Below are 13,682 nucleotides of genomic sequence, written 5' to 3'. Positions count from 1 at the left end.
TGTGTCTGCTGTTCCTCTGAACTAAAATCTTCATTGTTACAGGGTGAAGACACCATGGTAAAAACAGCAGGGCTCCAGAGCCCAGCTCCGATGCTTCTAGCTGCTAAGATGATGGAGCAAGGGAGTTTCAGTTCTTACTTCCAGAAAATGGGAATACTACTACTTAACCCTCTGAAGGCTCCCGTAAGGGATAAAAGGAGTTGCTGAATGTACAGCAGAGTACCTGACACCCAGCAGGAGCTCAACAGAGCAACTCTTCCTCAGGGCCACAGAGCTGGGCTCAGAGCTGAGCTCAGACCTGGGACTTACTCATGAGCGTGCTGCCCGACTTCTGGAACTGTTTGTTTTGTTTTGTTTTGTTTTGTTTCTTGGTTGGTTGTTTTGTTTTGTCAAATGAAAAATCTCAAACATTTACAAAAGTAGAAACAATAAGATAATGAACCACCAGTTTCAGCAGCTATCAAATCATGGCCAGACTTGTTTATTCTATATCCCTGCCCATCCTCGCCCTAAAATTATTTTTAAAATCAATCCTAGAAGCCAATCATATTTCATCCATAAAATATTTTAGTACATAGCTCTAGAAGAAAAAGATTCTTTAAAAAAAAAACCCCACAATGTCATTATCACATCTAAAATAATGAGAATGACTGCTTAGTATCACCGACTAGATGTCAGTAGATACACTGCCCGGACTGCATCATAATTTTATAATTTTTTTTAAACAACTGGTTTGATTCAGCATACAAATAAATGCCACGTTTTGCATTTGACTGTTATGTCTCCAGCTCCTTTTAATCCAGTGGGTCTCAGAGCTCCCAAGAAGACTTGGAAAAAACAGACCACTGGGGCCACTCCCAGACTTCCTGATTCAGTAGGTCTGGGGTGAGGCCTGAAAATTTGCCCTTCCAAGTGTCCAGATGATGCTGGTGCTGACAGTCCAGGGACCATAATCTGAGAACCACTGTAAATCTGCAAGTTTCATTCTCTCTTTTCTCTCTTTTTTCTTAGGATGAAAAGGTGTTCTAAGCTCATACTGTACATTTCCTGCCCCAGACCTAGAATCAAGCCATTTCTCCAAGGAGTCCTAGTTCCTTTTAGTAAGAAAAGGTATTTAGAAACCATAATTTGGCGCCAGTGGTGCTCACTGGCACTGCATTGAACGTTTTTAGAGCCTTTTAAGTAAAAAGAACTAGTAAATTTTTAAAATAGAAAATACATCATGAGTTCATACTGGTATTTCCAATTCAAATTAGGGATTACAGGATTTTTACTTCTTTGATTTTTTTATTTGTATCTCTTCCCTGACAGTAAAAATTTCAACATAATAAGTTATTTGTTTTATCCTACGATAAAATTTAATAATTCCAAAACATACATACAAATATCATTACTAACAATATAATCACTGAAAACAGTTAAAAAAATGTTGGCAGTTCTTTTTGCCCACTAGGAACACATAGTCAAATTATTGTGTTTTAGGCATTGAAATGTTTCCTTTTTTTTTTTTTTCTTCTTTTTTTTGGCCATGCCATGCGGCTTGCAGGATCTTAGTTCCCTGACCAGGGATTGAGCCTGTGCCACCTGCAGCGGAAGGACGGAGTCCTAACCACTGCACCGCCAGGGAATTCCTGAAATGTTCCCTCTTTGTGTGGTTATGCCTCCGATACTATACACAGGAAAGTTGGTTTGTTTCATCTTGTTACGAATTTTTAAAAATTGCTTTTTTCCCCACTTGCATTTATTTTTATTTATAATTATGTAAAGCATTTATACAGTTTCAAAGTCAAATTTATGAAACAAGGTCAGTTCAGAGAAGTCTACCCTCTATCCCTGTCCTTCCATCCTCTTCCTTCCCACCCCTACATGTAGACTGTTCTATGACTGTTTATCCTTCCACTTAAAAACATTTTTATAAATGAATATGTGTACATATTTGTATCTCTCCCCACAACTTTCTTAGATAAACTGATATATATGATATACACTTTCCAGAGTAGTCCCAGGGACTAACTGCAGGAGATGCAAAAGGCAATTTAATGACGCTCAGAGAAAACACCAGGTAGTAAAAAACCACTGGAGCTGCTGGTGGAAACTTGGAAATCTGCTTTGCACAGATTTCACACCAAGAAAAAGGCACTGTGTGAAACATAGACAGGGACAGAAAAGTGGCTAGAGGCAATTTAACACCACACAGGGGTCTGTGTGCACCAGCAGCCATATCAGAGCATCTCCAAGGTCCTTTTTCTGGTTCTAAAATTCTGTGATGCTGAAGTGAGCATAATCAATTACCCGAGAAACCCTCGGAAATAAGGGGCAAATCATCTCAAGCACTGACCAGTCCCTAGACTAATTTGCTAGCGGGGGAGACCAATGTGACTCTAATTTGTATTTATACACACTCACATAATAGAAATAAGAACTGCGTTCCATCTATTTAACAGACATTACTATGTACTGAGGTCAAAAGCACTGCATCAAGGGTGAAATGTTTAGTTCAGACACAGGCTTTAAAAATCATATGGGCGAGTACCAGTTTGGCAGGATGAGAGGAAATTACTCATTCATTCATTCAAAAATATGAACAAAATAGACACGGCCCCTCATGGAAAACAGAGGGGCACAGACATTAAACAGACAAGTATGTAATTATAACTTGTGATAAGGGCTAGGATGAAGCTGAAGAGGATGCTATGATAAAGTGACCGGGAACCCTCTCTGACCTCGAAGTAACATTTAAGCTGAGAACTGAGAGGTGAGAAGGAGCCAGTCGGCCGGGAGGGAGCACCTGTGTCTTCTGGGCTCAAGATGGAAGAGAGCTTGGTGGGCTAGGAGGAAAGGCAAGGCCAGTGTGGGGCTGGAACCCAGTGGGCCGCCCTTCCTCTCCAACACGCTGTCTTCCACTCCGTGCACAGATTTCCCTGCACAATGACTGCTCGTGTACTTCCCCGAGCTTACGGCACCAAACTTCCTCCCCAGGATCCTAAGACAGAAACCTAAGCACAGGCTCAGCAGAACCTTCCGAGGTGAGAGAGCTGCTTCACTGCTACTTCTTTGCCATGGTTGGGAGATCTGAGAGCTGTCAGAGGGGTGAACTAAGTGAGTGATGACGTGGAATGCACATTTCCCTTCTGCCTTCCTGCTGGCCTTTGGCAAAAATTTATAGGTTAGATAAAGGGGAAATATCTATCGGGCCACCAAGCAAAGAGCTCTAACTCTTCCTCAACAAGCAGGCTCCTTCTTCCAGGGAGGTTTCCCTGATTATCAGAGCAGGTGCTCACCTTGTCATAATACGACATGTTTCCCACACACACAGACCCGGGGGACAGGCTCTGCTCTGCCTGACGCCTGATCTGTGCCATGGCAGATGGGGATGCAGATGGAGATGGGAGCAACTGTCCTTAATTCAGTCACGTTCAAGTTACTGCAACGTCTAGCTTTGAAGGGAAATTTCAATGGTTTTGTAATAAATCATTTTGTTTGGTTAAAAAAAAAAAGTAGTTTCTAAGTAGTTAAAATAGATTTACAAACCCCACTGAAATAGGATGCTGAAAGCTATCAAAAGGGATCACAGTCCAGAGAAAGGCATCAGAAATGAAAGACATTCTGAGCAGAATGGAATGACCTAGTCCATGAGGAAAACCTGGGACTTAAAGCCTATAAATCAAAGTCTGTCCTTGGGATTCAACACTTGTGCCTTCAAAACCAGCTCTGTACCCTTGAGTATGTGGCTCACTCCCCAAACCTCAGTTTCCTCATGTGTAGAACGTGGACAGGGTTTCCCTCAACAAAGATGGGCTGGCAGTGGGGACACGGTCGGGTCCAGGCGGCAGGCCAAGCTTGCAGGCCCCAGGGGATCAGGTCAGAACCGGCCTGGAGCAGCCAGCGCGGTGTCAAGACATGTCACTCGACCAACATGGCGCCCTCCCTGCCCCCCGCCACATTCCCCAAACTGAGGGCACACCTGCTAGAGGAAAGGTTCCGGGCTGGACATGGAGAAGCCTGAGACACAGGCCCCAGGGGCACCCTCGAGCCTCTGCATCCACGTGCCACCACCCACCTGTTCACAGTGGAGCGTGCACTGGCCACTGGTGGGCAGTGAGACCCTCCAGAGGAGCGTCAGTAACCTCGAGGCCTCATCCAGGGTCAGCCTGGCCGCGCCGACATCGGTGACGAAGCTGCTCAGGGGCGCCGAGTGTGGATGCTGCGTGGGGGGACGAGAAGGCTGTTACGTGCAGCCTTGAAAAAGATTACGGACGAGCCGGCTTTACCGGGCAGCATAAATCCCCAGACCGCAGGGCCTGTGCCCCCCCACCCCGAGCAAGAGCCTGCTGCCGGGCGCCACCAATTCATTCTTCTTAAAGACGGTGACTTACAGATTACGAGAGAACTTCGGTGGTGATTTTAGCCCGGTCAATAAGCATGATTAATGGCCACCTGAGTTCACTCCATTTACTATGCCAAGAAGAGGGTCCCCACAGCCACGGAGCCTCTCCGCAAGGTGAACGACGCCAACGGCAAGCGACGTGACATGAGTGTTTCCCCTGGAGCCTGCATGGCACCGCGGGAGGCGGAGGCGCCCACACAGGTGAGGGGGGTGACCTGCAACGCTCTTCAGGGAGCAGGATGATGGAGAAAGAGAGTGCCTTGGAGGACAGAGACCTGGGTTCCAATCCGACTGCTCTGAGTTACTTTGCCTCAGCGCCTGCACAGCGGGAATGACATCACCCACTGTAAAGGCTGCTCTGGGAGGAAAGAAAATACGATCCTAAAAGGTCCTGTGCAAGAAGAAACAGTGGCCGCCCACCATCTTGAGGCGGGTGCAGGGCGGCTCGCGGCGGCAAGCGCATCACAAGTGGCAGTGTGGTGGACCAGACCCCATGCTGTGTGAGGACCAGAACCTCAGGCATCCTGTTCACCACAGCAGCCCCAGAGCCTGCGCACAGAGGCCGGGAAGGTGACGGACAGGTGACTGGGTGGGAGAAGGGATGGACACACTGCAGGACTGAAGGATAGAGGGATGGACGAGAGACTGGACAGGCCATGGGGGGCAGTGCAGCGGAGCCCAGCGAAGCGACCGCGGTAACACAGGCACAAAGCTCAGCAGGTGGCCCTCCCACAGAACAACAAACAGCCTCGCAGGCCGGACCTGACCTCATGAGTTTCATGCGCTACGCTCCCTGGGCCCTCTTCCCGGGGCCTTACTGAGGACTCGTGAGCCCCTCGACCCCCCAGTGCCCTCGGCCAACACTTCCACCTCCTGTTCCCCTATGCGTCCCTCTCCCTCCAGCTCTGTCGCTCAGGTTACCTTTGTTGCCAGCTCTGGACTCATGGGGCTGGGAGCCTCCTGGATCTGAATGTCCAGCTCGGCAAGGAGCTTCTGGCCCCGGCCAATCTGCTCGCACAAGGCATCGTAGTCCTCAATCAGGCCCAGGACGTGGCAGCCACTCTTGCTGGCCCAAAGGCTGTGGCCAGGGACCAGGCGGGACACATGTGAGGCGCTGGTGATCGAGCTGCCACTGTCGCAGGAGAGGGTGTCCATGTCGTTTCCAGAGAGTGGAGGAGTCTCTGAAGCTACACAATGAGGAGGATGTCAGACCTCTCTGGGGCGGCACCCTGCATTCGATGAGCTGCGTTCAACGATGTCTAGCCAGCCAGGAGGGTTAAGAGCCCTCAGGCCCAATTGCTACCTGACACAGCCCCGAGGGGAAAAAGGCCTGGAGCCAGGACCTCAGTCTGGGTACTACCTGCCGTAGGTTTATTCATCCTGTGGGAGAAGCTCATTTCAATCCAACCAACACTCATCAGGCACCGGCTCTGCAGAAGAGCCCTGATTCACACAGATGAATCAAGCCTGGGCCTGCGCTTCAGGGGCCCGTGGTCTAATCGGAACACAGATGCCACGTGGGACGTGTAACAGCATGACGACAAAGAGCCGGAGCTTGGTGGACAGAATAATCAAGCCTCTGTGCGGGAAGGGAGATCAGGGACGGCTTCCTAGAAGCAGCAACAATTGCACTGGGCTGAATGGGTAGTAAGAATTATGCTACACAGAGGTAAAAGCCTGCCGCTTTCTACCTTTGGATCAACAGAAGCACGGATGGATAATTCTGACCGGGGCCAGCAGGGAAGACATTTCCCTGGGCAGTTTGCATTCAGGATGAGTCTTCAGGAAGCAGCAGGAATTTCACTGGCACAGAAGCAGGCAAAGTCAGTCTGGCAAAGGCAGGAGCCACACTGCACAGTCCCAGTGACAGGGAAGTGCAGGCCCAACTGCAGGATGGTTTGACCCATCCGTGTGGCACCAGGAGGGCAGAGGGGTGTGGCTGGATGGGCCCGCTCGGGCTGGATGCTGCAGGGCCTTGAAGCCACGATAAGGCAGTCACACTTTAATCCAGGGCAACAGGGAGCGAAACCAATGATGTCGCTAAGGTTGGTAACACCTAGGCTTGGAGAACGAGATTGGCAGCTAGAAATGCTGAGAACACAAACCCCCAACTCGTGCTAAATACCCTGCTGAGTTGGGACCAGGGACCCCCCTTTCCTCCAATTTAAAAAGTCCCACTGCCAAACCCAACTGTGCCATAGTTACCCAGACTTTAGCTTTGTACCTGATCTTGGTGACACTGCTGGGGTGGAATCAAACAGATCATATGAATTGTCAGCTGCCACGGGATACTTGTCACCATCTACAGAATGCAAAATAAGGGAAATAAACCATCAAACGTTTTAGTTCCACTCTCATCAGCATTTGAGAGAGAACTGAATGAAAACACAGTGAAGTACCAGACACACACAAGCGTTCATTCAGGTCCTCACTAGGCATCTCTCCCGCCAGGCCCCGCGCAGGACGCAGGGGATACAGAGTGAGCAGGCCCACCTGGCTGCCTCCCCGGAAGGACCCTCTTGTCCGGACAAGTAAACAAGCTGTTTCCCCTCAGGGGTCAGGGCTAAGGGAGGGAGGCACGGGGGCTGTGGGAGCTCACGTGAGGGGGTAACCCGAGGAGGGACAGAAATGTAGGCAGAGGAAGGAGAAGATGCCAAGGCACAGAGGAGGGAGCCCTCGTGACACATTCAGGGAGCGTGAAGTGGGGGACGTCAGGCGGGACAATGTCAGGCTGAGACCTGTTTGGGGCTGGAGGAGTGAGCCTGGAGACGGCTGCAGTAACCCACGTAAGACAGAAGAGTGACCCGAAGTAGGATTTGGGAGGTGATGCATTCGAAACAATGTAAGGAGGCAAGACCAGTCATATGCGGGGCGAGATGACGGGCCACACTCTATAATTCAGGAAAAGCACTTTCACATCTGAACTCTCAGTAGCTCGGGGGCAGGATGGCACTGTGATTCAGGTTTCCTGGAAAAGGAGACCAATGGGCAGAGACAGGAAGTGATCTGCCTAGCATCACCCAGAGGGTCCGTGGCCGAGAGAGGACTGTGTCCAGGCCTCAAGGTGTCCTGCCCAGCTTGTTCCCCACCCAGGCCCCTCCAAAGAGTGCACTTCAATTTTGGGGCCAAGATGCCCGGGGGTCAGCTCTGTGGAGCTGGCCCGAGAGCGATCACTTCCTGCAAAAACAGCAGTCTTTAGGCCAGCACTTTCAGACAGCTGCATTTAAATATCGTCCTGAAAAGTCCTGTGCAAAGGAAGAAATGCTGCTGCCTACTGTATCATTCTAATCTTCACTTGAGGAAACTGGAAAACTTCTCCACGGAGACGGTGCTGTGAATTTTGAGCACATTCTCCTAGATGCCTCTTTGGAGACCCCCCCGCAGGGCTGACCCTGGACAGATTTCAAGAACGGGCAAAGGCTGTTCAATGGCCTCACTTCAACTGCCTCAAAGCTCCTTCCTGGGCGCCCCAATCACTGAACTGTTCTCCCTGCTTCAATCACCCTAGCTCACACCGACAACCTCCTTGGTCCCATCTCCTCAAAGCCCTAAGGAGGGCCAGGAGCAGAGTGGACCCCTATTGAAACATGGCAAGGCCCACTGCTGACGTAACCCCTGTGCAGAAGGCGGCAGTAGGGCCCCCCCAACCCTGTGAGGTTCCCCTTGCAGGATTTTATCCTAAGAATACTGTTTAACAGAAAAAGCGTGTTAACGCTGATGTTTATTAAAGCTCCAAATCAGAGACCACTTTAATAATCATCAGGGTAATGGTTTGGTGACGACAATCATCTGAAAACAATAATTAGGAAGCCCGTGTGAAACAAGGGGAAACACTTACGTAATATTGGGCAAAAACAAAGAAAGGACACAGAATGGCACAAAAACCAATTTGAACATTATAAATTCACACCTACATTTGATTACCAGACGAAGAGACACATACAAAGCAAAAAATTATTATTTTGTAACCACGAAGCATTTTTTTTTTTTCATATCGTCACATCACATTTTTGGTTCAAATTTTAAAATCCTTACCAAGGAGAAGCCCACGAGCGAGTCACTGTAAGTTCCAGAGTTGGGTGACTAGGTGCTCTTTGAGAGATTTTAATTTTTTAAATGAAAGGCGACAGATGTAATTCCCAATCTAAGTAAAGGTAAGTCCAAACTTTTCTACACTACTTGCTTATAAAGTCTGTTGGCATTCCTTGTCCCCTGGATGCGCACACCCATCCACCTGGGCATTGGGATGATGACCCCCAGACACCAGGGCTCCTGAAGGCCAGGTGGTACTTCACACACAGCACTGGACCTGGATCTGGAAATGATTTCTAGCTCCAGCTCTGCTACCTACATGCTGTGTGACTTTGGGCAAGTCCAGTACCCTCTCTGGGGTTTAGTTCCTTCATCCAAAGAGCAAAGAGGATGGCCTGGCTGACTGATTTGAGCCTGGCCACCTGCCGGTTTATGCCCGGCCCTAGGCAGGAGTCGGGCAGACGAGGCCCAGTCTGTCCTCTTTCTGCTCCCTACGCAGCCTCTGCAGGGCTAGGCGATAAACCCAGAGGTAAACGCCAAACTGAACCAGTTTTCAAGCCTGCCGGGAAGCTTTTGAGATCCTGAGACGCTGACAACCGGAGGAAGAGGTGAAGATTCTCGTTTAAAGGCAGTAAGAGGGACTGAAAAGGATTTTCAGCAGCAGGTGATGTGGACAGGACTAAGGGGGTGGCAGAGAGCAGGACTGGAGGCGTTACGTGGGGCTGGAAGCCCAAACCCCACTGCCCTGAGAATCAGCAGGCCCCACAGATGACACTGTTTTGCCAAAGGTGACAGCTACTTAGCGGTCAGGTCCCAAGCTCCCAGGGTACACGGCGTGTCTGCTGTCAGTGAGAAGACACCTCCACGGGGCAAGGGCGGGATTCAGAAGCTCACACGTGCCACGCAGACGCGCAGGGCTGCATTTCACACAGTGAGATGAGGGAGGGCAGTACCGGGCTTGTCCAGCTGCTGGGGCCGCTCGGGGACAGACAGGGTCTGGAGAGCCGAAGTGAGATCTGCCTCCTGGGCCTTCTCCCCGCCCTGTGCCAGCTGCTCCTCCAGCCTGCTCTGCAGCGTGCTGTTGGCTTCGATGCTCCTTTCCAGCTGCGCCCGCAGAGCCTGGATCTCTGTCAGGAGGCCATGCAGGTGGCCGAAAGGGTCCTGCCCCCTCCAGCCTTCTCCCGTTGCCTCTGCCCTGGTCTCTGCAAACACAAGCAAAGGGAAGCCTCGACACTGTCAACCACCAGAGGGTCAGCCGTCGAAGACAAGTGACGGTGCTTTCCACACGCTGCCATCACCACCCTCCCCTGCCTAAGACCTAGGTACCATGGAACATAACAACTCGACCTGAAAAACAAAAATACTGGCAGACTTAATTGCTGCTATTCCACAGGCTAAATAAGAGCTGGAAATTAATTTTTGCTTCTGGCCATAAAGGCCTAACAAATTGCACACCAAACCCTGAAATTATGTCTAGTAGTAATAAAATCTATTTGGGCTGGAATTATATAATGAAAGGGCTGATTTTAAGAGCCACGGTATATTTAAAAGACACAACAGCAAGAATAAGAAAAGCAACCTGAGGAGAAAATGAGAGCTGAGAGGTGACCCTTTTCTAGGTAAACTTTCAATAGGGAGAAACCATCTGGAAAATGAGTTGCGAAAAAAAAAAAAAAAAAAGAAAAAAACCCCACCACACCTCAAAAGTGATTCTAAAACATTAGAGTTTATAGTCAAGTCGCTCTGATCTGGTATCTCTCTAGGATATAGCGAGGCCCAGGGCCAGCAACGATCTCTAGAGCAACGTTCAGCCCGTAGTAGGTGCTCCATAATTATCTGCTGAATGAATGGGCAAAAAGAAAACAAAAACAAACATACACTAGCAGGGAAATCATCATAAAAGTGATTTCTTGAGTGTCTACTACGTGCCAGGTACTGTGCTAGGATGCTCTTAATAAATGATTTCATTTAATTTTCACAACTGTACACAACAGAGATTAGTAGACATGTTTTTCAGAGAAAGGAGCAGGCCCAAAGGGATGAGGTGACCTGTGGAAGGCACACACTGGGACGCGAGGCCGTGAGAACCCAGACCACCGCTCGCCGGACTCCTGAGCCTAAGTCCTTCCATGTTTCCCACTGCCACTCGAGAAGAAGGGTGGCCCAGAGAGCCTACCTCAGCATCGACCTACTCCACCCTGGAGGCAAGCCTGGGGTTTCAGGGCAGCGTTTCAGTAAAGAGGGCAGCCCGCCATCTGGGGGAGCTCACAGGCCAGAGCGCCCAGTACCTCGCGGCCTCCTGTGCTCTTCATCCAGCTTCTCGTACACCTTCAGCTCCACCCGGAGGGACTGCAGTAGCTTGTCGTTCTGTGCGAGCAGCTGCCGCCTCACGTTCGCCTCCTCCTGCACCCTGGAAAGGCCCCGGCGCCAGGGGAGGAGAGGTTATTCTCACGCAGGGGCTTACTTGACCCACAGGGCAGGCAATTCCACCGTCAGCCGGCGAGTGTGGACAAGAGTGACAGCGTGGGGAGGAGTGCCCCTCACAGCACTGCTTCCCGAGGGCTCCTCCAGGCCCAGCCCTTTACAGACGTGATCTCACGTCATCTTCAGACACCCTAAAAGGTATGTGCTCTCTAATCCCCAATTCATGGATATGAGGAAGTGGAGCTCAAAAAGGTTATGTCTCACCCAGGGGTGCACAGCACAGGAGAGAGGCCAGCACTGTGTGATGGCGAAGACAGTGACCTTGCAAATCACCGCACCACCCTGGGGAAGCGAGGGCGAGGTCAGGAACTAAAGGTGTGGGGCGTCTGGAGTGCTGACGAAACCACCGAAACACGTAGGACAAGATGGGAGCCTCCGGGGGACTGCAGAGGGCAGTCGGCGTGATGCGCTCACAGCCTAAGGCAGGCTCCCACACGCCTCTGTGCAAAAACTCCCGTGGCTTCCTGAGTCACTCGACGTGAAAACCGAGGTCCTCACCAGGCCTCGGGGTCCTGCGGGACTCGGCCTCCAGTCACCTCCGTGCCCTCCTCTACCTCGGCCTCTCCTCCAGCTGCACTGGGCCCTGGCTCTGCCCTGCACAGGCCAAGGACACCCCGCCTCGGGTGTGACCCTTTCCAAGGAAAAGGATCTTCCCCCAGGATCTGCAGAGCTCACGCCCTCATGGCCTCCAGATGGCCGCTCAGATGGCATCCTTTCAGAGAGGCCAGCCCTGAACCACCCTGGATGAAACAAGCAATCCGCCCCCAGGCCCTGTCCCCCTTCCTTAGATGACTTCGCTCCTCGTATTTTATTCCCACCTGACGTGCCACATGTTGTGTGCTTAGTGTCCGTCCCCGGGCGGCCGGGCAGGGCCGGCAGGCCCGGGGCACCCTGACCCCTACCTGTTCAGCTCGCTGCGGCCGTGGCAGACCTCCCGGAGCAGCCGCTGGTTCTGACTCTCCTTCTCGTCCACCTCCCTCTGCAGTCTGTCCTTCTCCGCCCTCACACAGGCGAACTCCCGCTGAAGGTGCTCCAGGCCGGCGGTCTTCCTGGAGAGGGACTCGCGCAATTTCTCATTCTCCTTCTGTTTATCTGCGTGTGCAAAAAAGCACCAATGAGAGGAAACACCATTTGTTTTTTCCAACTTTATTATGCAAATATGGCGCTTCGGCTGGAGCACTCAAGAGAATACAAAAGAGTACGAGATTTCATCTGGCATTTATGATTGTGACATTCCAATTATCTCCTGCATTTGGGGCAGATAAATCTGTCAACATCTAGGGTGCAGATTAAACATCACTGGGATGAAATGGGCCCGTTTAGTCTTCTACTAAATAATGAGCCGTGCAAACCTAGTTACCTTGCCTTCACAGAGCAAACAGTAGGTAGAAATTAAAGACAGGGGCAAGAAACAGGGCCCCGAACTCTGGCGACGGGTGTTGGGAAAGTCCAAAAGCCTCCCAAGGGAGGCCAGCAGGGCTGTGCGGACAGCAACCCAGCCGTCACTCTCAGGCCATGAGGCCAGCACGCCTGCTGAGGGATGAGGAACATGGGGGCACGGGGAACAATGGTCAAGGGCACAGCCTGGAGGCAGAGGGGAATGCTGGAGTGAGGCTCTTCCGTTTACTCAAGAGTACCCCATACGCGACCCCACAACCTTGAGCCAGGCTCTTCACTCCTCTGTGCCTCAGTTTCCTCATATGTGTGGCCGGGAGTAGTAACTGAGTCACTACATGTAAGGGCTTCGCACAGGGCCTCACAGCACGCTGAAGGCTGCCAGCACTCCGGCAGGCTGTTAGCCGTGCTGGTGGTGGTAACAGCGGACATCGCCGCCGTGCTCACTGCAGGCATCACCTTAGCACCTCCCCACGTGTCATCCTGCTTGCTCTTCAGAGCGCACCTCCATGTAGGTACTTTTTTACTCCCCATTTTCCACATAGGAAACTAAGGATCAAAGAGCCTAAGACTTCACCGAAGTCACATAGCCAGTAAGTGGCAGAACCAGGATTCAGACCCAGGTTTTCTGGTTCTACTCTTAACCACAGCATGATCATCTCTGAGCAAGCTTTATCCTCTTCCCTCAGACTGCAGCCACACTGAGCTTCCTATAACTCCTGACTAGTCCAGACTCCCCCCACAACAGCCTCTAACCCTCGGGCCTCTGTCCACTCTCTTCTATTTAAAATGCCCTGGGGCTTCCCTGGTGGTGCAGTGGATGAGAGTCCGCCTGCCGATGCAGGGGACTCGGGTTCATGCCCCGGTCCGGGAAGATCCCACATGCCGCAGAGCGGCTGGGCCCGTGAGCCATGGCCACTGAGCCTGCGCGTCCGGAGCCTGTGCTCCGCAACGGGAGAGGCCACAACAGTGAGAGGCCATGTACCGCAAAAAAATAAATAAATATAAATAAATAAATAAATAAATAAATAATAAAATGCCTTGCCTCTTCTAAACCTTAGGTCCCTCAGCTAACCCCTACTAATGCTCCAGACTCAGCTCTTAAAGACCAGCCTCCCCTGGGTCAGGATGCTTTCTCCTGGGTCCTACACTCCCTGAGCCTTTATCATGGCTAATCCTCACCCTGATCTGCCATGGGTTGCCTGGCTCTCTCTCCCATCAGACCATGAACCCCTGAGGGAAGGAACCGGGTCTAGCTCAATTCTGTATCAGAATCTACACAGGCTGTGATACAGAAGAGGAACCCAGGAAACGTTTGCTGAATGAATGAATGAATGAATGAATGAATGAATATCTGCAGAAGCCCCAGTTTCATCTCTTAAGC

The 13,682-nt window shown here is 51.1% G+C and overlaps 1 protein-coding gene across 4 annotated transcripts in view; it reads right to left on the bottom strand.

Annotated features, from left to right (window-relative positions):
• CDK5RAP2 (CDK5 regulatory subunit associated protein 2) overlaps window positions 1-13,682 on the bottom strand; it is a 185,412-nt gene that overhangs the window by 6,948 nt on the left and 164,782 nt on the right. For all 4 annotated transcript variants that reach the window (XM_060100621.1, XM_060100623.1, XM_060100622.1 and 1 more), the window contains 6 exons: window positions 11,806-11,995; window positions 10,708-10,829; window positions 9,373-9,621; window positions 6,612-6,689; window positions 5,309-5,574; window positions 4,061-4,204 (listed from right to left, as the gene is read on the bottom strand). In XM_060100621.1, the coding sequence (XP_059956604.1) occupies window positions 4,061-4,204; window positions 5,309-5,574; window positions 6,612-6,689; window positions 9,373-9,621; window positions 10,708-10,829; window positions 11,806-11,995 (1,049 nt within the window). The remainder of the gene's footprint in view (window positions 1-4,060; window positions 4,205-5,308; window positions 5,575-6,611; window positions 6,690-9,372; window positions 9,622-10,707; window positions 10,830-11,805; window positions 11,996-13,682) is intronic.

This window comes from Mesoplodon densirostris, chromosome 6, assembly GCF_025265405.1.
Source record: "Mesoplodon densirostris isolate mMesDen1 chromosome 6, mMesDen1 primary haplotype, whole genome shotgun sequence".
NCBI classification, from domain to species: Eukaryota; Metazoa; Chordata; class Mammalia; order Artiodactyla; family Ziphiidae; genus Mesoplodon; species Mesoplodon densirostris.
This window is presented reverse-complemented; position numbering and strand designations above follow the sequence as displayed.